Source organism: Hibiscus syriacus, unplaced genomic scaffold (genome assembly GCF_006381635.1).
Source record: "Hibiscus syriacus cultivar Baekdansim isolate YM2019G1 unplaced genomic scaffold, ASM638163v2 tig00003435_pilon, whole genome shotgun sequence".
In the NCBI taxonomy this organism is placed as follows: Eukaryota; Viridiplantae; Streptophyta; class Magnoliopsida; order Malvales; family Malvaceae; genus Hibiscus; species Hibiscus syriacus.
Window position 1 is genome coordinate 768,295 of NW_024061971.1, and position 23,062 is coordinate 791,356.

Genomic DNA, 23,062 nt, shown 5'->3' on the forward strand with positions numbered 1-23,062 from the left:
AATTACTTGGACCTTTTGTTCCACTTCCTGAATCAACTCTGGACCGATGACTTCTTTATCTTTAAGCTCAAACCAATTTAAGCGCGTACGACATATCCTTTGAACTTCATAGGGAGCCATTTTGATACTAGATTGGTAACTGTTGTTGTAAGCGAACTCAGCAAGTGGTAAATATCTTTCCCAAGATCCTTTGAACTCAATAACACAAGCTCTCAACATATCCTCCAGGATTTGGATAGTCCGCTCAGATTGTCCATCTGTCTAAGGATGAAACGTTGTGCTAAAGTTCAATCGAGTTCCCAACACTCCATGCAAATTCTTCTAAAACCACGATGGGAATCTAGGATCCCAATCAGAAATAATGGAAACAGGTACACCATGTAATCATATAATCTCTCTGATATACAATTTGGCATATTTGTCCATAGAGAATCAGCTCGTACTGGAATGAAATGGGCTGACTTAGTCAATCTATCTATGATAATCCAGATTGAATCTCTTTTATTCAGAGTTAAAGGCAACCCCTCACAAAATCCATTGTCACATTCTCCCATTTCCACTGAGGAATATACATTGGTTGCAACAGTCCTGATGGAACCAAATGCTCAGCTTTGATTTGGTGGCAAGTTAAACACTTGGATATGAATTCCGTAATATTCCTCTTCATTCGACGCCACCAATATCAACTCTTGAGGTCCATATACATTTTGTTTCCTCCAGGATGCATCATCAATGGACTACAATGAGCTTCTATTATCAACTCCTTCTTTAACTCATCATCATCCGGAATCACCAATCTTTCTCGGTAATACAAGTTCCCATCAAACTTGATCTCAAAATCTTTTATCTCCTCATTCTCTACTTGTTGTAGCTTCTTCATACACTTTTCATCTTTTACTTGCAATTCTTTAATTCGATCTAGCCATGATGGCTTGAGAGTCAATTCTGTACATATTGCACCATCTCCACTTAAAGATAATCGGGCATCTAAAGCTCGCAAGGTTACAAACGTCTTTCAACTTAAGGCATCCGCTACCATATTTGCTTTTCTCGGATGAAAATCAATTACCACATCGTAATCCTTTAGAAATCTCACCCATCTTATTTGTCTTAAATTCAATTCTTTCTGAGTCATCAAATACTTCAAACTCTTATGATCAGTATACAAATAGAAACGTTCACCATACAAGTAGTGACACCAAATCTTAAGAGCGAACACTACTGCGGCCATCTCCAAATCGTGAGTCGGATAATTCTTCTCATGCGGTTTTAATTTTCTCAAAGCATAAGCCACCACCTTGCCTTCTTGCATCAACACACATTCCAAGCCATTATGAGACGCATCACTATAAACTACGAAATTCTTACCAAACTCAGGTTGAACTAATACTGGAGCTTCTGTCAAAATATTCTTTAACATTTTAAAACTCTTTTGACATTCAGGAGTCCAAGCAAATTTTACCTCTTTCTTTAACAAATTAGTTAGGTGTAAAACTATCATCAAAAAGTTTTTAACGAACCTTCGATAATAATCGGCTAACCCTAAAAAACTTTAAACTTCTGACACATTATTTGGAACTTCCCACTCCAAAATGGCTTTAATCTTTTGGGGATCTACTCGAATTACTTCTGTAAAAATTACATCTCCAAGGAATGTCACTTCGTTTAACTAGAATTCACATTTAGATAATATAGCATATAGCTTATTATCTCATAAAATCTGTAAAACTATATTCAAATACGTACTATGCTCTTCTTCTAACTTTGAATACACCAATATATCATCAATAAATACCACAACGAATTGGTCTAAATAGGGTTGAAATATTCTGTTCATCAGGTCCATGAAAGCAGTCGGTGCATTTGTAACTCCAAACGACATCACAATAAACTCATAGTGACTATACCTCATTCTAAATGTCATCTTTGGAATATCATTCTCTTATATCTTCAATTGATGATATCCCGACCGCAACTTGGAGAATACTGAAGCTCCTTTTAACTGATCAAACAAATCGTCAACTCTAGGGAGGGGATATTTATTCTTAATAGGCACCTTGTTAAGTTGCCTATAGTCGATGCAGAGACGCATTTAACCATCTTTCTTGTTAACAAACAAAACTAGAGCTTCCCAAGGTGATACACTTGGTATCGATATAACCAATCCATTCCCATTATCACTTCGAATTCGTCAAAAGGTAATTCCATCAGATTATCAGTGAATTCAATTCCCTGAATCCATATTGGACAACCTCGACACACTTTATTTACCTGAGCACTGTGCCCTAAGGGATTCGTTACTATTACTTCATTGATAGTAACTTCTAACTGAATGTTCAATTCCCTCACTAGCTTACTATTAATGTAAGAATAGGTAGAACCCGAATCAATCAGTACCAAAACACTCTTTTCATACAATTGAAAGATACCTACTATTATCTCTGGGTCTTCTCGATCCTCATTGGTCTTGAGGTTATACACTCGAGCAGTTGAGCGTATCTCCTATTGAGCAGAGGACTCTGGCTGACTTCTTCCTCTACCTCTACCTCTTTCCCTCTGAGTCGTAGAAGTAGACCTTTCTGGCTGCGCAAACTCACCAGCTATTATGGGACAATCTCAAATAAAATACATGGTGTCCCCACATTTGAAACAAGTTCCAAAAATCATTCTGCATATCCTTGAATGATTCTTTCCACAATATGGACATTGTCTGACTTGGCCCTAGTTAGATATCCCAGCTCCAGATCCCACTAACTGAGTTTATCTGGCTCTCTTCAGATTTGATCCTCTAGTGGAGGATGCCACTGACTCTGATCTAGCCTGGGGTCAAAAACCAGCATCTCTTCCCCTTTTCGATGGTGTAGAACTCGAAGAAGCACCCATTCATTTAGATGTCTGAGCTCTTGGATCTCTAAACCTCTCGTTCTGAGCTCTTTCCAGAGCTTTGGCATGGTTTACCGCCTCTTGAAATGAATACAGGTTCAACACAATCAACATTTCTTTTAATCTTGGATGCAGACCTTCCACGAACCATTCACAAGCATCCTTTTATGTCAAAATAAGCTCGACAACAAAGCAGCTTAATTTGTTGAACTCACACTCATATTCATATACTGTACGGTTCCATTTCTTCAAATTCATGAACTCTTGCTTCATCTGTCGGATGAACTATCTCCTATATACTTATACTTGAATTCTTCTAAAAATAATGACCAAGTTATCTGATCACTATTCATTCTCAGTGTAACATTGGTCCACCAAATCCTTGCTTGCCCTCTAAGCAAGAAAATCACTCCATCCACCTTCTCTGAATCAGAACAATGAAATCCCTCTAGCATGATTTTCACATCATTGAGCCACAGGTCTGCAGCAACAGGACCTTCTTCGACTTTACCCCTAAATTATGGAGCTTTTAAACCCTTCAAGTCCTTCGCAACATTTATTCTCTGAGTTGAAGAGACAAGAGGTTGGAAACGCACAAATACCGCATCCAACGTCTGGAAGAAAACATCTTGATCACTCACATACACTCCGGAAGATGTATGTTCTTCACCTTGCCTAGCCAGGGTAGATGAATTACTACTCTCAGCGTACCTATCGTCTCCCGCTTCACTTTGAGAACTATCATGTCCGGACATCTATTAAGACATAATAATATTGTTCTATTAGCAAAACAACATATTCAATATTTTATCAGATCATAAGTTCTCACTATTTTTTTGTTGGCATATATACATTTAAAAATCATTATAAACTTAGGTTTACGCCTAGAACCGGCTAAACCATGGCTCTGATACCATTAAATGTAACACCCCTAACCCGTACCTGACCCGGATACGAATCTGAGGTGTCACATTTGACTTTTCAAAATTTGACTCTTATAAAAATCATGAAAATCTAAATTTTCATTAAATAAAATTCATTAATTTATTTAAGTTAAACCAAAATATTACAAAACTGATCAAACTATGTATAATTCACAACTTGTTTACATGTCAACACATTTAATACCACAAAATACATACTTTACAAATTACTTCTGATCTGATCTACCAGTAGAGGTATGATGTCTCTGTAACTTCTAATTCTGGTCCTCCTGCTTTTTGGTACCTACGTGTAAACCACTTACACACTAAGTCAAAGACATAGGCATAATATAATATGTAACCACGAATTTACGAAACATGTACTACTATCAATCAATCATAATATTACAATTTACATATATCTACTAACTATAACATATACTATTATAGTATACACATATAAAACTTAACTTATTATAAGAGTTTACATTCAATTTATCTTTAAATGCCCATGTACATTATTGAGAACAGGAGGCACTTGAGTACACTGAGGTTGTGCACAAATATTGTCACCACATCTCGAATAAATTCCCACTAGGGGCACTGAAAATTTATCTCGAATGACCACTATGTCCCGAAGGACCACTTATAATCCATCGACTCTTGGCATGCAAATTATAACTACAACTTTCATATAATATAACATAGGCTTAAATATGAATACATTTCTCATTTTCATATCTCTTTAATCACTTCTCATATAAACACATCATTCACTGTACATACACACATATGATCACTTTTCTTATTACACATACTGGATTTGTTCTCTTATAATTGCATACGTTCATATTATATTATGTTAAAGCATTTAAAAGTTATTCAAATACTTATTATAACCATAACATATGCATGTATAAGAAAATGAAATCATAAAATCAAATATAGGAAATAGACTTATCACAAGTCTTATTTCCATTGAACTATATCTATAGTATGCACTCACCCGAGCCTCACTTGATTCGAATCAATTTTAGAACTTCTCTTTCTCTCAATCGTGTATCCTTCACATCATGTTTCCTCTTTTTAAATTTAGTCGGGTCTTACGTTTCTGTCTATATGCAGAGATTATTACGCAGGTATTTATTTGCAGGGATTACTTCCCATTACAGACGAGCATATGAAGACTGCATATGAAGATTGTTCAACTATGTATTTATCTATTTATTTATTTATACATACATTGCATTTTATCTTTATTTTAAATTTTCTGACTGTCGGAGGTCTTCCACGGAAGCTACTCTCAACCTGGTGTTGGGGGCAGCCTACTACCCTACCTCCCCTTACCCCATTGCATATGGGAATAGGGTTTTGTTGTTATCTTTCTCTCAACCATTTCTAATTCTTCGATTGTTCCAGAATAGGGTTACGTTCAATATCTACATAATCATACATTGATATATATTAGTATTCCAAATGGCATACTTTAATCTTTCATTTCTTAAACTGAAGGAAATGCAAAATTTTCTTTTCTATTTAAAGTAGTATCGGTACCCCTATAGGGTATCGATACATCCCTTAACTGTGGTATCGGTACCATGCCTAGGTATCGATACCCATATTGCATTCTGTAATTTTTTGTTTCAAAGATGGTATCGATACCATCCTTAAGGTATTGATACCCTTGGTACTGATATTGTTCTTCAGGTATCGATACCTTATGAATGTCTTCCTTAATTTTTACTCTTGAAGTATCGGTACCTGATGAATAGGTATCGATACCCCTAGCCCAGAAATCACTTTTAAGCCTGAAACTTACTTCATTTCAGCTCAAACACTTCATGTTTTATCCCCTTTCATATTCTTAACTCACATACTTAAACCCATTAATACTCATTTATCACATCTTTAACCTCAAAATCATATATTATACATGAAATTCAAGAATTATACTCAATTTTCAACATGTTCTAAATCCAATTCTAACACTTCATACTCCTTAATTTCACTAATGACAGGTCAAATTTAGTCTTGAAATCTAATTACTACCTCTCTATCAAGATTTAATTTAAGAACCCCTCATCTTTAATCCTTTTCATTCTCTTCATCTTATTATTTTAAGACAAATTAAGCTTTCCTTAAGCTTAAGTATCACCTAATTATCAAAACCAAACTTGAATTTCAACTAATTATCAACTAACAATAAACTCATATTTGTTTTGGGGCCTTCACGTATAAAGAATGAAGAAGAAGGAGAGAACTCTGGAAACTCACTTGGTCTCCCTTTCATTCCACGTGGGTTAATATATAACCATAACATAATTTAATTATTTCTTTTACTAAATGACTAATTTGTCCTTCTATTCCTCTTTTTTTGTAATTCAATCCTACAAAACATTTCTCATATAAGTCATTGAACAATTCAATTATTCTACTTTAATCACCAAATTCTAAAGTTTAACAATTTAGTCACTAACCCGGTATTGAGGATGTTGCAAGTGAACCTGTCGAAGCACTAAATTCCAACGCCAAGGTAAAAGCAATTCCTACTCCCGTAGTTGAAGAAGTTAGACCCCATCGCCCTTCCCGCAAAGATTCAATAAGCACAATCATAAAGTTCAGTTAAAAAAGTTTATGGACATTCTTGATCAGCTCCACATTAATGTACCTCTCTTGGAAGCCATTGAACAAATGTCGACTTATGCCAAATTTCTTAAGGAAATTTGCACCAAGAAGAAGAAAGTTGAGAAGTATGAGACAGTTGCCACGGCAAAAGATTATTATTCCGCATTGAGCAAGTTACCACCAAAGCAAAATCATATTGGCAGCTTTATTATTCCATGTTCTATATGAGCTAATTTCGTTAGAAATGCACTATGTGACCTTGGTTCAAATATGAACTTAATGCAAAAATATATATTCTTGAAGCTTGGTATGGGAAATGCCATACCCACCTATGTGATTTTACAACTTGTCGACCGATACCATGTTAGACCTGAAGGGAGAGTTAAATATGTCATATTGAAGGTGGATAAATTTTTATTCCCAGTCGACTTCCTTATCCTTGATTTTGAAGTTTATGTCAAGGCGCCCATAATCTTGGGTAGGTCTTTCCTATCCACTGGTCGTATTCTGATTAATTGTGAAAAAGGTGAACTTACCATGAGAGTTGCCAACCATTGTGTGACTTTTAATGTTTTTTATACTCTCAAGTATGTTGATGATTCTTAAGAATAGCAAGGCATTTTTGAAATGAACTCCTTCATTGAAGAAGAAACAGAACAATTTTTTCAAAATAATTTCATTCAGCTAGCAGACTATAAATGGTCTATTGATGATGAAAGCATAGAAGAGCATGAAAAATTACCAGCTGGGGTGGAGCAATCTAGCTTACTACTTGCTAGATCATGTATGCACTTTAAACCCCTTGATTTTGATGAATTTATTCCTCCTAAGCCATCATTATTGCATACACCTACCCTAGAGCTAAAGCCTTTGCCAGGGCATCTTAAATATGTTTACTTGGGTAGTGATAATACTTTGCCTATGATTATTTCCTCTAGTCGTACCTTGAATGAGGCAAAAATGAATTACACAACCATCAAGAATGAATTACTTGTCGTGATATTTGCATTTTATAAGTTTAGACCATACCTAATAGGCAATAAGATTATTTTTCACAGTGATCACTCAACTATAAAATACTTAGTGAACAAAAAAGATGTTAAGCCTAGACTTATTAGGTGATCTTACTTTTGCAAGAATTTGACTTAGAGGTTGTAGATAGAAAGGGTACTGAGAATCAAGTTGTCAAACATTTATCTAGGCTATAAAGCAGTTCTAAAAGCCATGACATTGTAAATATTCAAGAAGAAATTCCCTGATGAGAAAATCTTATATGCCACGGTAATCCCATGGTACACTGCAATTGTTAATTTTCTTATTAGTGGTATAATGCCTTTTGAACTAAACAGCCAGGGTAAGAAAAAGTTCAAGCACGATGCAAGGTTCTACTTTTTGGATGAGCCATATTTATTCAAGCATTGAGCAGACCAAATTATTAGACGATGTGTACCTGAAGAGGAATAACAAGACATCTTATACCATTGTCATACGGCCCCAAGTGGAGGTAATTTTGGAGGAGCGAAAACTATTGCTAAGGTTCTGCAATCAGGATTTTATTGGCCAACATTGTTCAAAGATGCTCATGCATTTTATAAGTCCTGTGATCGATGCCAACACACTGGGAACATATCCAGGCGACATAAAATGCCATTGCAAGGCATTCTGGAAATTGAGTTGTTTGATGTTTAGGGCATTGACTTCATGGGACCATTCTCATCTTCTTGTGGTGATTTGTACATATTGCTTGCTATGGATTATATATCCAAGTGGGTGGAGGCAATTGCAACATCAAAGAATGATCCCAAAATCGTGCTTAAGTTTTTACACAAGAATATATTTACACGGTTTAGAGTGCCTGGAGACATCATTAACGATGATGGAATCCACTTTGATAACAAGTTGATTAACAAGGCATTGAGGAGATATGGATTTCGTCACAAGATTGCCACGACATACATTCCACAAACGAATAGCCAAGCTAAAATATCTAACCGCGAGATAAAGCTAATCTTAGAAAAAGTGGTGAATCCGAGGCGAAAGGATTGGTCACCAAAGTTAGATGAGGCACTCTGGGCATATAGATCAGCTTTTAAGACTCCTCTAGGCAATCACCCTTCAAATTAGTGTATGGGAAGGCCTGCCACCTCCCTATTGAGCTGGAACACAAGGTGTATTGGGTCATTAAGAGGCTAAATTTTGATACTCAATTAGTTGGGGAGAAAATACTACTTGAGCTTAATGATATGGAAGAGTTCAGGGCACAAGCATATGAGAATTCCAAGTTATACAAAGAAAATACCAAAAAGTGGCATGACCAAAAACTGATGCCACGACATTTTTATGTTGGCCAACAAGTATTACTTTATAATTCAAGGCTTAAACTCTTCCTTGGAAAGTTCAAATCTAGATGGTAAGGACATTTGAGATGCATGACATCCACCCTCATGGAGCATTTGATATAAAAATATAGACGAAGGGATGATCTTTAAAGTCAACAGTCAGCGCTTGATAGTTTACAATGGAGCTCCACCTTTGCGTGACAAGTCGGTGCTTTACCTGCACGACGTTTGAGTATGCATGTCCCGTGAACCAAATTTCAATGCCAAAGCATTATATTTTGCTATTTGTAAATAATTAAAGAATTTATTTTTATTTTTCTTATTTTTATTTTTATTATTCATGGATATTTATAAATTGTTTTGTACTGTAGGAACCCACCAGAGCTCATACCTATATGATGGAGCGGTTACCAAGGGAAGAAAAGACAAAATTAAGGAGGAAAATATTCTTTTTACACTTTATTACTCTATTTTATTTTATTTCCATTTTTTGAACTGTCCTTTTACCCCTCATTTAATGTTTACAGTTTACTTTTTCACCTACCCATTTCACCTCGTCCACTCATTCTATCTCTTTCACTATTTCTTTTAACTTTTCATCTTTTTCTTCTCACATTCCCTCTACATCGACGCCATTGTTGCAAACAAAGCTCTCAACTTTTTGTTCTTTTTTCTTCCAAACCGATAAAAAAATGGTACGAACATGACCCTCAATAACTGAAACAACTATTTCTCAATAGTTCGTGGATGAAGCTACAAATGAGCGATTCTAAAATTTTAAAAATCGAAAACTCTTTTTAGAGTTAGGGTTTATTTTCACCGAGGAGTAAGATGACATTTTTGGGCTGGATGTCATGTACATTGTCGAACCACACAAATGGAAAAAGTTTACGCGACATCCTGGCTTCATCAATGCCTCGTTAGTTAAGGAGTTTTATGCGAACATCTCAAAACCAAACCAACATGTTGTTTTTGTTAGGGGTCACTATATTCATTTTACACCGTCGACGATTAACCGTTATTTCCACTTGCAGGACGTAGTCGATCAACATGTGGATTTTGAAAATGTAGTCGATAGTACGACATACGATGGTATACTCGAATATTTGTGTTTTCCTAACATCGAATGGAATGGTCGTCAAGCTAGCTATTTTTATGTCAATCGGGAGCGTCTCCAACCTCACGTGAAATTATGGAACCACTTCATGAAACACAAGTTAATTCCTACTATCCAAAACACGAAGGTAACCCTTCCATATCTAATGTTATTACACTCTATTATGGTTACTCATTCAACTGATGTTGGTTGAATAATTGTTGAGCAAGTTCATGAATGTTTAGGAAAGAAATCTAGCGTGTTGGTATTCTTTTATATTATCACATCATTGTACCGGAAAAAGAAGGTGATTGAAAACGGTTTTGACAAAAACAATTGGAGTGTCGGGCATCACAAGAGCACAACTGCCTATTCTGTTGGGATTGGTTAACCCCAAATCCAAGGCAGCCAATACTGAGGAGTCCGAGGAAGATAAACCTTATGATGTCAAGGCAAGACTAATTGCCCTCGACGAATCTATCCAACAAATAATGACTCACTTGAATGCTCTCACGGGTGATATAAAGAATTTCTTTGGCTACGCCAAGCATAGGGATATTGTTGTGGAGTCAATCTTTCAAGATATGATCCTTCATATGGAATAGAATTTCTTGGGTTTCCCGGATGAAATTCTACCGACATTTGACAATATCGAGGAAACTTCTGAGCCTGATAACGCCAATCCTGCTGATAATGAGCCTGTGCCATACCTCACAGCCTATCCCCCATCTCATATTGTTCCTGATGAGCCATCCCATGCAACCCAATCCAGATGAAGTACTAGAGCCTCTATCTATGTGTAGAATCTATAGTTGTATCAAGACTTCAGCAGGGTGCGTCAACACCTCTATTACCTACTACTACTCAACATCTCCAAAACCCAGTCCTACCCCACAAAGAAAGCACTCCAGGCGTGGAAATACAGGTACCTCTACCGTAACACCGCCACCACCATAGAAATCGAGGACCTCATTTTGCATTCATTTTTGCATAGCATGACATTGCATTTAGTTTTATTAATTACTTAGTTCTCTTAAGCATTGAGGGCAATGTTTTTCTCACGTTTGAGGGAGGTAGTGTTCTTTATTGAACATGTAAATGTAAATGACTATTGAGAATGATAGAACTGACTCTAAAACTTGATGTTTTGTGAATTATTCATATACGATTTGTATGTTCTCTATACTTAAGAATCTAGGAAGTTTTTATGAAAGAACTCTGGTTAGCCTTGACATTAAAATTTGGTATTGTGCTTAAATGATAAATCAATGTTTAAAGAACTCTCTTATGTCTGAATTTTGTTTAATCATGAATAAATGTTTTGGCATAGCTGTAGAGGGACACTCCTCTTTGTCGTGGCATTGCCTGCAACTCTCTTTAATAAATGGTAGCCACGCGCATACGAGTGAATAAAAGTAGTCACGTGATGACTATGTGTGTTTGCACTATTGAGGCAATTGCCTAGATACCACATTTCAATAAATGGTAGCCACGGTAAGTGTAGACCATAGTTGTGATGGGCTAACTCTCCTCGTAGCAGCGTAAAAAATATGTGTATTAAGTAAAAATGGAGTATAAATGTGCTTAATGAATGAGTAAATGTTGTGGCAAAACTAGGGAACTGAATTGGAAATTGCCTAAATTTGTTAAGTATAGATTGGATACAAGTATACAACCACGCACACACACAACCACAAAAAATCTTGACCTAAGAAAAAGTACTTGATTTCTTGATATGTCTAGCATGTTGAAGCCAACTTTTCTGAGGGTTGAAATTCTATTTTTGTCTTGATTGTCTTATTGTTAAAAATTGTCATGACATTTTTGTTGTGTTAATTGTTATTCATTACTTAGGAACAAGCAATAGCTTAAGTTTGGGGGTGTGATAACTCCGTAAAAATGCTACTTTTAAGGCCTTTTTCACTTAAGTTATTGTTTGTATAAGGGTTAATATAGGTCATTTTAGATTCATATAGCTGCATGTACTTGTATTTGTGGTGGTTGTGTTATTTCTACTTTGTTAAGTTGTTATATAATGGGAAAGGTGAGGTTGGTTAGCGACCTGCAGGAAATAATGAGCATAGGGTGAGCTGAGAAGAATGACGTGGCATCACATGCTGCTGAAGCAGACTGCAATGCCTTGGCATTTCTGGCGTAGAAAAAGAGAAAGAGATATTTTCACAAGAGGACAGTTGTCAAAGCACATGTTTACTTTTAATAACTGTCTGAATGGGGTCTATTGCCACCTGTAGAGATAAACTTCATGCACAAGGAATGAATTTAGGGGTATTATGGGTATTTTGAGTGCAAAATTCCTAAGAATACCCTTAGATATTTTTTATTTAAAATGACACAACACAAGATAAAAAAAGAGAGAGCTTGGAAAAAATCCATCATCATCTTCTCCATTTTCTCTACCTTCATTAACGTTCTTCTTTGTCCATTTTTTATTGGTGTTCCTCCATTGGTGAAGCTCGAGGGAGTGGTGTAGTATCTAAAAGGAGCTTACACTATAGTTGTTCATGATGGTTTGAGGGAAGAGTCGGCCGTGCACACCTAATGCTTTCATCTTCAACCTTTACTCCATTGTTAAAGCTTGAAACTTTATTTGGGTTTTAAAGTCAAATGAACGATTGGGTATACTCTATGGTTTGTTCGAACCCACAATGAATTAAGCTATATTTGGTGAGGCTCATTCGATAGATGTTTGAAACTTTATTTTAATGGTTGATGATTGTTTATCTTTTGTTTTTACTTGTTTTGTTTATGTGTGCTTCATCTTCTAAGATTGTAAGAGGCATGAGAGTGTCAATTTCTTTGATGAAGACTAGATGTTCGAAAGAAATATAGTCTTTAATTGTAACCCCATAGACTCGGCCTATGCGTTTTGACTAAGTCTAGCATATTACATTAAAGATTCTTAAAAATATTTCCCAAAAACGTTATTCGTTAATATAAATCATATTTCAAATGACCTTTATAAAAGTATAATAAATAATGATAAAACCCAACTCTTGAATATAAAACTAAAACCGACTCGATAAAATAAAACATGAAATAAATCCGGAGCATCGTAAATCAAATATCAGTAGTGAAAGCAGTGAACATTATAAAACGATATATACTTCAAAAATAAGGCACATGTCACCATAATTAAAAGCAGTTCGGAAGGCAGAATATTACAACAAAATGATCTGAACTAAATGTACCAATCTTCCAAGTGCCTGATACCGAGTGTCTATCCAAGAGTATCTGAAAGGGGGTAAAATAATTTGAAAAGTGAGCTAGAGGTTCAGTGTGTCCCAACAGTACAAAAATAAAAAAATACAGTTATGATCTTTAAAACCAGTACATATTACAATCATTAAAACATCATAGGAGTTTTTTATTTAAAAACTCTGCATCGTCCTCCAATTGAACGCCATGTGCAGTTCCCCAGAACTGCACAACCTAAGGGAGTACCTTGGGGCCTGCGAGCCTACCCAAGACAATTCCCGGGGCCACAAAGGCTTATCCAAGAAAGTCTCAGGGCTGCAGAGCCTACCCAAGGGTCGCCTTAGGTCCATAAGGAATTACCATTCGGTGCTGAACTTATTCGGGGAATTACCAACAGTGACTAAACCTGCCAAATTCTTCATACCAGAATCCAAAATACCCTGAAGAAAACATTTTTCAGACGATAACCAGTAGTAACAGTAATTCAGAGTTCAGACAAATCATCAGTTTAGTAAACTAGTAACTATAAATCATAAGTCGGGCAATCATGCTTTACATTTCAGTAAATCTGGAATCAGGTAAATCATACAGTAGTCAAATCAGATCAAACATTATATTTCAAAACAGAGAAAACAATCATGTGCATATGAGATTTCAAACAGATATTTAAAATATTTATAATGCACACAAGGAACACACCTCGATAATAGGGTCAGTCAGGAAGATCTATCGAGCACCATCTTCACTAGACTCTTCGACTGAACGGGAACCTAAGCCATATCAGAAAAGGGTTATATTCGGAATAATATTCTAAAAAGAATAACTAACAGGGTTACATAACTATACGAGTATTCACGACCTCTCGAGGACGGGCAGATCAGGAGGAATCGGGTCGAGCAATGATATAGTCAGGAGATCCCCGAGTACCTTTAACATGTCATAACAATAATTAGTCCTTGACCATTCAGTACAATTAACTGAATTAAAATACTTAGATAAATATACATTTTTTTCAAGTTTACGGGTCAATTCAGAGACTTTCGGGTTTGAATTTGGCAAAACAGGCTTCGGAATCAGGCTCAGGACGTCGAAAAACATAAAATATGATTTTTCAAAAATTTTGAATTTTTTTGTCAAAGTCAACGGTCTACGGTCGATCAACGGTCAACAGGTCAATGGTCAGTCAACGGTTGGTCAACGGGTCAGATCGGGTCAAGTCGGATCGGTCAGCGGGTCTGGTTAGCGGGTCGATTGGGTCAGCAGGTCGGGTCAACGGGTCGGACAACCCATTAAACTGTCCACCGTTTGGTGAACCTCCCCCATACGCAGGGGCGGCACGTGGGGGCACGTGAGACATCCTACGGCGTTGTAAAAGTTACAGAAAAAAATTTTAAAATTATTTTAAAGGATTTTGAGACACTTGCTAAGCTCAGTTCAAAATTTTAAACGGTGGAGAGCTCGATTTTAAAACGTAGGAAACTTTAACTTCCTCACCTCCCTCACGCGCTAGCAACGACGGAGACAAGAAGGGCATCGGTGGACTTGAAATGACACAAGGAACACGATGGTGCCGGAGGTGTCGAAAATTGAGCAACGATCGACGATGAATCGACGATTTTCACGGCGGTAGTGTTAAAAAACTTTGAAACTTTGAATCGAAATTCACGGCGTTAGACAACGTTTTACGATGAGAGTTTTGCAGGGTTTTTTTCACCGTTCGACGATGAACCAAACGGTAGTGGTAGTGTAAGCTAGAACGGTCGGACGGTGACGGAATCGACCTTGGAAGGAAGGTATGCGGGGAGGAAGTTCTGTGAAATTTGTTTTTGATTTCTCAAACAGAAACCAAATTCACGCATATATGAAGAAATGTCTGCCGTCACAAAATGGTGAAATTCAGGGCTTAGTCCCTGAATTTCATTCAACTTCTAAAATAGCCTATTTGTTCTGGAAATTTTTAATTTGAGCCTCAAATTTCACCCAAATGATTATATTATAATTTTTTTTCGGGTTGTTACATTAATTTTTAAATGTTTGAGAGAAACTTAAGTAAGATTAACATAAGCAATGGGGTATAGTTAATCACTATAGTCTAATCCTTTAGTACTTGAGAAAGACTAAACTAGGATTTCAACTACTAAGAGGGTTAGTGCGTCATCAATAGTGTAGGCTGTCATAGTTGAGATTGAGAAGAGATACCGTGTCATTCTATTCTGTTAGGTTCTTATGACTAGAGATAGCGAGAACACTTTTAGCAAACTCAGTCGAACAAGTAAAGCAATAGAAGACTAAATCAGCTAGAAAGATAAGTTTTCAGCTCCTTAAGTGACTCCCCACCATTCATTCCCAAAGTAGTTTCGCGTGTGAGGATTATCAAGCTATTCAATTTATTTTCTATTTTTACCATTTTACATTGCCTTGGCATTTTCATCATATTCATCATTATAAATTACTCTTTTTCCACGACATTATTCACTCAATCACACTCCCTCACCATCATTTCATTCACTCTCACATTTCCATTGCCGAAGCATCATCAGTGTATATATCATTTCTATACTTAGATAAATTAGTTTGGTGTTGTGGTCAAACTCATAATTTCCACCAATCCTTGTGGAGACGATATTCACTCATCACTTTATTACTTATTGCGATTGTGTATACCTTCCAATCATTTGCGTATAACTTATTAGTACTCACAATACGCAACAGTCTTCCCGTCGAAAATCAATTACGACAAATAGTTAAAAAGCATATCACATCAAAGTTTGAAATATAAAAATTGCTTGATAAAAGTCAAATTAATAATTATTCCATGTCTGTTAAAGATAAAAAAACGCACTATAATATAATGATATAATTTGAAGTAAATAAATTTAAAGTTAAACGTCTTGACTAATCCGAATCAACCCATGTCGCACACGTGGTTTTGGTGAGTGAGCCTTCCAACATAGATTTTCTCATACATAAGGACTCAAACCTGAGATCTTGTTTAAGCGATATTAAGTTGCTTATCACTTAAACCAACCCTGTAGGTGAAAAAGATTTGATTTAATCTTGCAAATATATTTATCTTTTTAAAATTTCATAATACTTTATAAATTCCCACAATTTCAACGCTGTTGTTTTTATTTTTTTTTCAAAATTTTAATTATTTATTTTTAATAATTTAATTAAAATTAAATTAAGTTGGGAGGGTTAAACGTTAAGAGTATAAATTTATATTCTTTATTATTGATTGGAATTTCGTTCGAGTCCGTTACAAGCAAAGGGCCTAAGCCCACCAGGCCCATAACTGTGATCAACCCAAATAAACATGTTAGTATTGTATGTGCCATCATAAACATGTTCAACATCAATCTCACAAACTCTAGCTTGTCATCTTTATCTTCTTCAACTAACTACAAACCATAATAAAACCGGCGTCTTCCTTTGGGACACACTCCGACATGTTGCCTCCTACGTGTTCGATACCATCGACTTTCATTGCAACAGCCACGACATGAGGAAGACCGAAGTTGATGCCGTGAATCCGAGGGAATGTCTTAATCAACATACATCGACCAAACTTTTAAGGCCATCAAACACTTGAGGACATTTAATATCATGGCCAACACCGTCACTCTAGCGTTGCAAGCCGTTGCATCATCGATGAGTTTGGTATAACCAGGGTTCGTCTCAGCATAGCTCCCATACATCCTTCCGATTTGCTGCCTCAGATGGTGAATTTCCACTGTCGAGGGCACAAGCACTTGGACTATGCCATGGCGCAAGACAGGTGCAGGTTCTTTTGCCCTCGTTTATACAAGAAAACATTAAATTAGGTTATAGTGATAAAAGTAGTTGATAATAAAATCAAAAATGGATTATCATTATTTCATTTTAGAAAAAACCCTAATATTGTAACAAACGAATACTTATTACAATAACAGTCAATCATAGTGTCTAAACAACACAAATAATATGTTTTTCCATCAACAGAGATGCATTCAATGAGACATGAAGGGCATGGATTAAAAAGTAATCCTACACTTTTGAACCTCAGATGAAGAGAGTATTGTCAAATTTGAATACAAAATTTTACACTAAAATTAAATTAAATTGAACTTCAACAATCATAAAAAGCTTATTTTTATTCAAACCTAACCTAATTCCTCATGTTTTAGAAATCACAATTAACTTTCTTTTTCCTAAAAGCCATAAATAAAGTAGTGCACTTTTGTTCCTTCAAACAAACAATTTATGAGGAAATGGATTTGGGGATGTCATGCTCCTATTATTTTCAAAATGTCTGTATTCAAACTCCAATTGATTTTCTTTCTTCACCCATTCTAAAATTCGAATTTTCTTCGATTAATTATCTATTTTATTAATGGCGTCCACCATTTAAAAATTTATGTTATTAACATATGTGTACCTTCAAAAATATTTCTGCCTTCCCCATCATACATCATCATACATGCTTTTCATAATGTCAAATAAAAATCAAAACCCCAATTGAGTTCAACAAATATTAAAATGGAACCCTAATTGTAGTGGACTTAAACTCACAAATTTTAAAAGCCAAATCTCCATGAATGATGTAGTTGACACTGAAATTTTTTTCACTTCATTTTTTTATAATAAATTATCACCATATACTTATACCCAACTAAAGTCTTTTGTACTATTCTGTATAAAATAAAAGAAAAAGGGCCATTAAATTTGTCCCATTTTAGCAGATAATATAAAATAAATTAGAAAAAAATTAAAGCTTCTTTTGCCACTTTTTCTCTGAAATAACTCACCCCTTCTATAATAATTCAGCAAAATTTGAAAAAGGGACTCAACTTTTACTTTTTTAAATCAACAAACTCACTTTATAAACGATGAATATATATGTATATATTAGTGTTTTAAAAAATAATTGTTAAAAATAATAAATAAAATTAATAACCGGATAGTCTATTACGTTTCTTATACGGTAAATCGAACTGAACAATAATTTAATTTTAGATAATGTATATTAAAAAAATACCCATAAAAATCAATATTTTAAAAACCAAACTAATCAAACCTCAATTTCTGATTCAACCCTTAATTCCTGATTCAACAATTTGATCAATTGACATATGATTCGATTTTAAACTGATAAATAAAATTGAAATTTATGTCAATAACTGTGTTATAGTGAAAATTATTCAAATAAGACTGTTGAACCGTTGAACCTATTGATTCCCCGTCCAATTAATCCGATCTCAACAATACTTAATCGATCGAACGGTTCGGTTTTAATTCTTAATTCGACCGATCGGTTAGGTTTAATTCAACGGTGAGCAAAGGCCATATAGAAAGGAAGTACATAACATAATTCAAGTTGCATTAAAATTTTCTTAAAATACATCATGGGGATGCCGATCCATCCAATTTCGATGGACCCACTTCCCATTATCCAAGAAAAAGGAAAAGAAAAGAAAGCGAGTTCCTACCACCATTATTTTTTGGTCATCCTCCACTCATATTACAAAGAAGTAGACATCAATCGACCTTTGTTTTCCATTTGACATACATCGTGGGATATCCATCGAAATACCTTCCGAAAAAGGTTGCCGGTGGTCGGAGTTAGAGCTTGGACCGAAGCACGGAACAGCTTATATCGCGAGTGAGCTAGGAGTGACTTCTACATGCATCATGATGTTGCTTTTATCTTTTATGAAGGGGTGTTTGATTCGGGCTTGACGATCGTTGGTGCATCCGATTGATGTGCGGGGAAGATCGCAGACGTCAGTGAAATCGGCACGATGCAGAGTGCCTTGGACTGAAGAAACTGCATGGCAGCTCCGATGTCTTCTTCCATCAGCTTAGCCACTTGCTGTTCGGTGCCATCGTTTGACCATTTTTCCCAAGCAGGCTGGCCTCCATCTCCCTATTCATAGAAAGATAATAGAAAGGTAAAATCGTGGAAAAATAGAAGACTAAGAGAACATGGTAGGTCCGAAAAGGAGAAAACGACAGCCAACTACTCTATCCGGTTATAGATTCATAGAAAACGACCCGGGAAAGTGAAATAATGTACATTCATAAATTCCAAAGCAACAAGGAACTTAGGCAACAACAGATACCTTAACATACAAGTCATTACTTCTTTTTCATTTTTCATGCATACATGATGATTTCGTGCCTAAACACGGACACTTACATGCTTAGTACTTCAGATGGAAAGATTCAACGATTAACAATTAACAATTACGATTATTCTGTATTTTACCTCAACGGATAATAGGGGTACATCGGCTACAAGCGGGGTCACGGCACCTGCTGCCCCAAGTCTGCTCATGCTGAGAACCTGTTCAAATAGCAAAAATAATATATAACAGAAATCAGCTGCCGGAGAAAAGGAATGAACGGTAAGTCGGTTCACAGTCTTTAGTTGTTCCAACTAACAGTGATGCAGTTCACATTCATTACTATTCGACAATAACTTATTTCGTGGCCTCGAGATTCCAGGACCAGACAAGAGTCGATTTAGTTTGACATCGAAACAGAAAGGGATTCCTTAAGGTCTTCATAGACATCTAGGATTCAGCATAAGGGTCCTACCCGAAGTACTTGCCAAAGACTTTTGCAAGATATTATCCGAACAATTAATTGAAATTAGTTGAAGTACTTTTCCATAGTGATGATAAGGTGTTTTCGTCTCGTCTTCCTTTTCGCTTTTTCAAAATTTTCCTTGGCCTTACAAAAAATGAGAAAACGACGACGAATTCGATGTTCTGAAAGCAATATTAGAAGATGTCTACAACTTTATTACCTTTACTAAAATGATTCCTTTCTAAGCATATTGAGAAAGACTAATTTAGCATAAAAGGGAAAAAACAATTAAAGTACAACGAATTTTAGTTAATCCGAGATCAGTATCGAGATTTTAAATGTTAATTACCTTAACTTGAAGTCTAAGAAACTTCACGTAATCTACAATTTCATCAAGCATAGCTGCCCTGTCCGTCTGCAGAAGATTCAGCAATGCATCAGCAAATACGGAAAGTAGTTGTCACATTGTAACAAGAAATCCTAACCTTGTTGCAGCTAGGAACCAGCTCTTGCAAAGCCTTCATTCTTTCAGCGATTCTTTCTCGACGTAACTGCATTCACCGGAGAAAATAAACACGGAGGGACCGATAGAGGTTCAAAAGAATAGAAGATAAGGACTAAATAAACAAAACGAAAAGATTACCAGAATTTTTTTTAATGATATTGCTAAGAAAACAACAAACATGGTATATTAAGACCATATGAAGTGTCCTGAATGAAGAGGAACTAAGCAGTGGCTGGTAAAGAACTTTCGACGAGAAAAGCGCTCGAGTTTTACCCGCTCAGCGATACTGTGGGGATCGGTTGCCTGTCCTCGCCTAGCTCGTACCCTTGGACGGACGGCAGGCGGATGCGGTGCAGCAGCAACTGGACCCGATGTCGGCTGGCTATGAAATGGCTGCACAAGAATGTAACAGATTATGCAATAAAAATGTTCTAAAGTAATGAACAAAACAACTACACTTTAACCTTTAATGTTTCATTATATGATAAAGTCGAATACAATTCCAAGATGAACTTTTGACGCGTTTGTAACACACGCGCCATTTCTCAAACACTCAAGTCGCGTTTGGGAAATCTATTCCGACAAAGATCATCACTTGGATGCTGAAAAGGACCGCACAGGTCCATCACCCTTTAACCTTTGTAAAACTGTATAGGATCCGAGATGATAATTGCAGAGTTCCCCACACGTGCACAACACTTTATATCCCGTGCCAAATCACCTCCCTTTTTCCCCCACCCTCACTTTAAAGAGCGTGACAGGACGAGTAGTAAAATGAAAAATAATAATTAAACCCCCTAGGTTTTCGCTAAGTATCAAATATACCCCTGACCTTAATCATGATGAAACCGTACAAAAAAGGTCAAATTTTACAGTACAGCTTTGAAAGGAAGAGCAAAACAAAAAGGCACTTCAATCCCAGATTTTCAATTTCTTTTTGGTATATGCTACAAATAAATTTTTTGCTAGAATTTTAAACTTATTTTTTATCATTGGAGAGAAAGGAAAATGAGAGAAAGAGGGTATATCTGACCAAAAAATAAGTTTTACCTGGTGGAGCTGCTGTGGAGGCTGAGGCGGCGGCGAAGGGCGGATTTGCTGAGCTTGCATTTGTCCAAAATGTGGAAACAAGCTTCCCATATGCATAGAATCTCTCTCCTGACACAAAGCAAAGTTACAAAAAGAACACACGATGACTAAAATAACCTTCTAATTTCCATCATATTAAACCTATAATTTTGAAAACATTGGAACAGTATTTTAAGAAAAATGTCATTTTCTCTTAAGTCATAGTTTGGATTAGTTTCCCAGCAGGAAAAGGCTGACTTTAAAGAGAGAAAAATAGGTCCAAAGAGCAAACTTTACAGGTAAAATTTCAGAAACCCTTGAAAATAATGTTCATGTACCTAATATCATCTTATCATTTATAGATTAGATTGTTTAAATTCTATCAGAAATTTCTTTTTCAATTCTTCATATAGGTGAAAAGAGTATAAAAAACAGAAAAAAGGACAACCCAAAGCTGCAATAATTCATTACTGATGGACAAAATGAAATTATAAACCCATATTTTGTAACAATCCTTCAAAAGGAAAGCGAAAGCGGAAGAAAGATGAGTAGAAACCATACAAAAATAAAGGGTTTTAATTGATGTAAAAGAGTGATTGATTTCATACACTGATGCCAGCAACAGCAGAAGCAGCTGAACAAGAAGCATTTTTGTTGTTGCTGCTGTTATCGACAACTCCATCTTCATGTCTCAAGAATCCATGTTCCAAATTCAACCCTAAAGGCATCATTCCCATTCCTCTAAACCCTCCACCACCACCACCAACATCTCCACCACTGGCACCGGTTGCACCACCACCACCTGACCCTAGCTGCAACCCCATAGGCAAGTTGGCACCACCACCGCTGCCGCCGCCACCACCGTAGCCAGGGGGTACTTGCAGGATCTGCTCAAAGAAATCATCACCTAACCCGGCTTCCTGTTGATTACCTGCCATATCCAAAACTCAAAAACAAAGCAACTCCTCCTCCTCCTCTTTCCCTCTATCAGTCCTGTATATATAAATCAAAAGACGTGTTTCTCGATGCTTTTGGAGAGTGGAAAGGTGGCTTCTTGTAGAAAGGTACGGGGTTTTAAGTTGAAGGGGGTAACCGAGAAAACGTGTTGGTGAAATGGGTGGCAGATCCGGAGCCCGAGAAACCGGAAAGAAAATTGTGGATTCCAAGAAGAATTCTCAAGTTATGGACTGTGTTTACTGAGTTCCAGACACAACTAATGCGCTCCCAGGAATGGTTTTAAAGGGAAACAAGTGAGGGCAAAAGAACAAAAATAATAATAAACAAGAGAGAGAGAGAGAGAGAGAGAGAGAGAGATGGTTTTAAGGCCAACTCGAACGGAAGAGAGAGTGGGGGAGCAAGCAAACAGGCCAAGTATATAAAGAAATCAAATGGGGCTCATTATTGCTGTTTGATGAACTCCATTCTCTGTTATTTATATAGATAATATACAATTCTATGTATCATAATCAATTAAATAATTGTGTATTTTTAAAAAATATATAATCAAATTTCTTTAATTCAATTTTTTATAGAGAAAATAACCTCAGTGACCAAAAATCTTAGATAATATACGATTTTGACCAATTTTTTTGGATTTGCGAAAATGACCAACAAAATCACAATGCGATCTCCACTATCGCAAATTCACGTTGCATTTCGCATTGCGATAGTTGAAAATCGCGTTGCGTTTTTCCATTTCGCGTTGTGATAGTTGGAGATCGCGTTTGCGATAGTTGAAAACCGCTTTGCGATTTTCCATTTCGCGTTGCGATAGTCTACAGTTGTCGTTGCGATTTTCCAAATTCGTTGAAAAAAAAGATTTTGTTTCTTAAGAATT

General features: G+C 36.1%; 3 protein-coding genes across 3 annotated transcripts in view; 2 read left to right on the forward strand and 1 right to left on the reverse strand.

Moving 5' to 3' along the window:
* LOC120177070 overlaps window positions 1-2,899 on the forward strand; it is a 41,295-nt gene extending 38,396 nt beyond the window's left edge. Inside the window, exon 6 of the mRNA XM_039183315.1 lies at window positions 2,779-2,899. Within this exon, the coding sequence (XP_039039246.1) occupies window positions 2,779-2,899 (121 nt within the window). The remainder of the gene's footprint in view (window positions 1-2,778) is intronic.
* A 5,233-nt stretch (window positions 2,900-8,132) lies between these two features.
* On the forward strand, window positions 8,133-10,642 carry LOC120177079. The gene is made up of 3 exons (XM_039183326.1): window positions 8,133-8,535; window positions 10,209-10,318; window positions 10,472-10,642. Exons 1-3 carry the CDS (start codon window positions 8,133-8,135, stop codon window positions 10,640-10,642), a joined length of 684 nt encoding a protein of 227 aa, XP_039039257.1.
* A 7,787-nt stretch (window positions 10,643-18,429) lies between these two features.
* On the reverse strand, window positions 18,430-22,163 carry LOC120177238 (transcription factor UNE12-like). Its single transcript, XM_039183463.1, has 7 exons — window positions 21,834-22,163; window positions 21,208-21,315; window positions 20,431-20,550; window positions 20,138-20,203; window positions 20,002-20,067; window positions 19,330-19,407; window positions 18,430-18,987 (listed from the first exon to the last, which is right to left on the reverse strand). The coding sequence occupies exons 1-7, from the start codon at window positions 22,161-22,163 to the stop codon at window positions 18,772-18,774; spliced, it is 984 nt and encodes a 327-aa protein (XP_039039394.1). The 3' UTR covers window positions 18,430-18,771.
* Between the last annotated feature and the right edge of the window lie 899 nt (window positions 22,164-23,062).

Coding starts and splice junctions, on each gene's coding strand:
- LOC120177079 (XM_039183326.1), top strand. CDS start 8,133: ATGGGACCATTCTCATCTTCTTGTGGTGATTTGTACATATTGCTTGCT. Junction 8,536..10,208: donor AGCTTTTAAGACTCCTCTAG/GCAATCACCCTT, acceptor AAACAATTGGAG/TGTCGGGCATCACAAGAGCA. Junction 10,319..10,471: donor ATAAACCTTATGATGTCAAG/GCAAGACTAATT, acceptor CATATGGAATAG/AATTTCTTGGGTTTCCCGGA.
- LOC120177238 (XM_039183463.1), bottom strand. CDS start 22,163: ATGGCAGGTAATCAACAGGAAGCCGGGTTAGGTGATGATTTCTTTGAG. Junction 20,204..20,430: donor CCCACAGTATCGCTGAGCGG/GTAAAACTCGAG, acceptor CGGTGAATGCAG/TTACGTCGAGAAAGAATCGC. Junction 20,068..20,137: donor TGGTTCCTAGCTGCAACAAG/GTTAGGATTTCT, acceptor AATCTTCTGCAG/ACGGACAGGGCAGCTATGCT.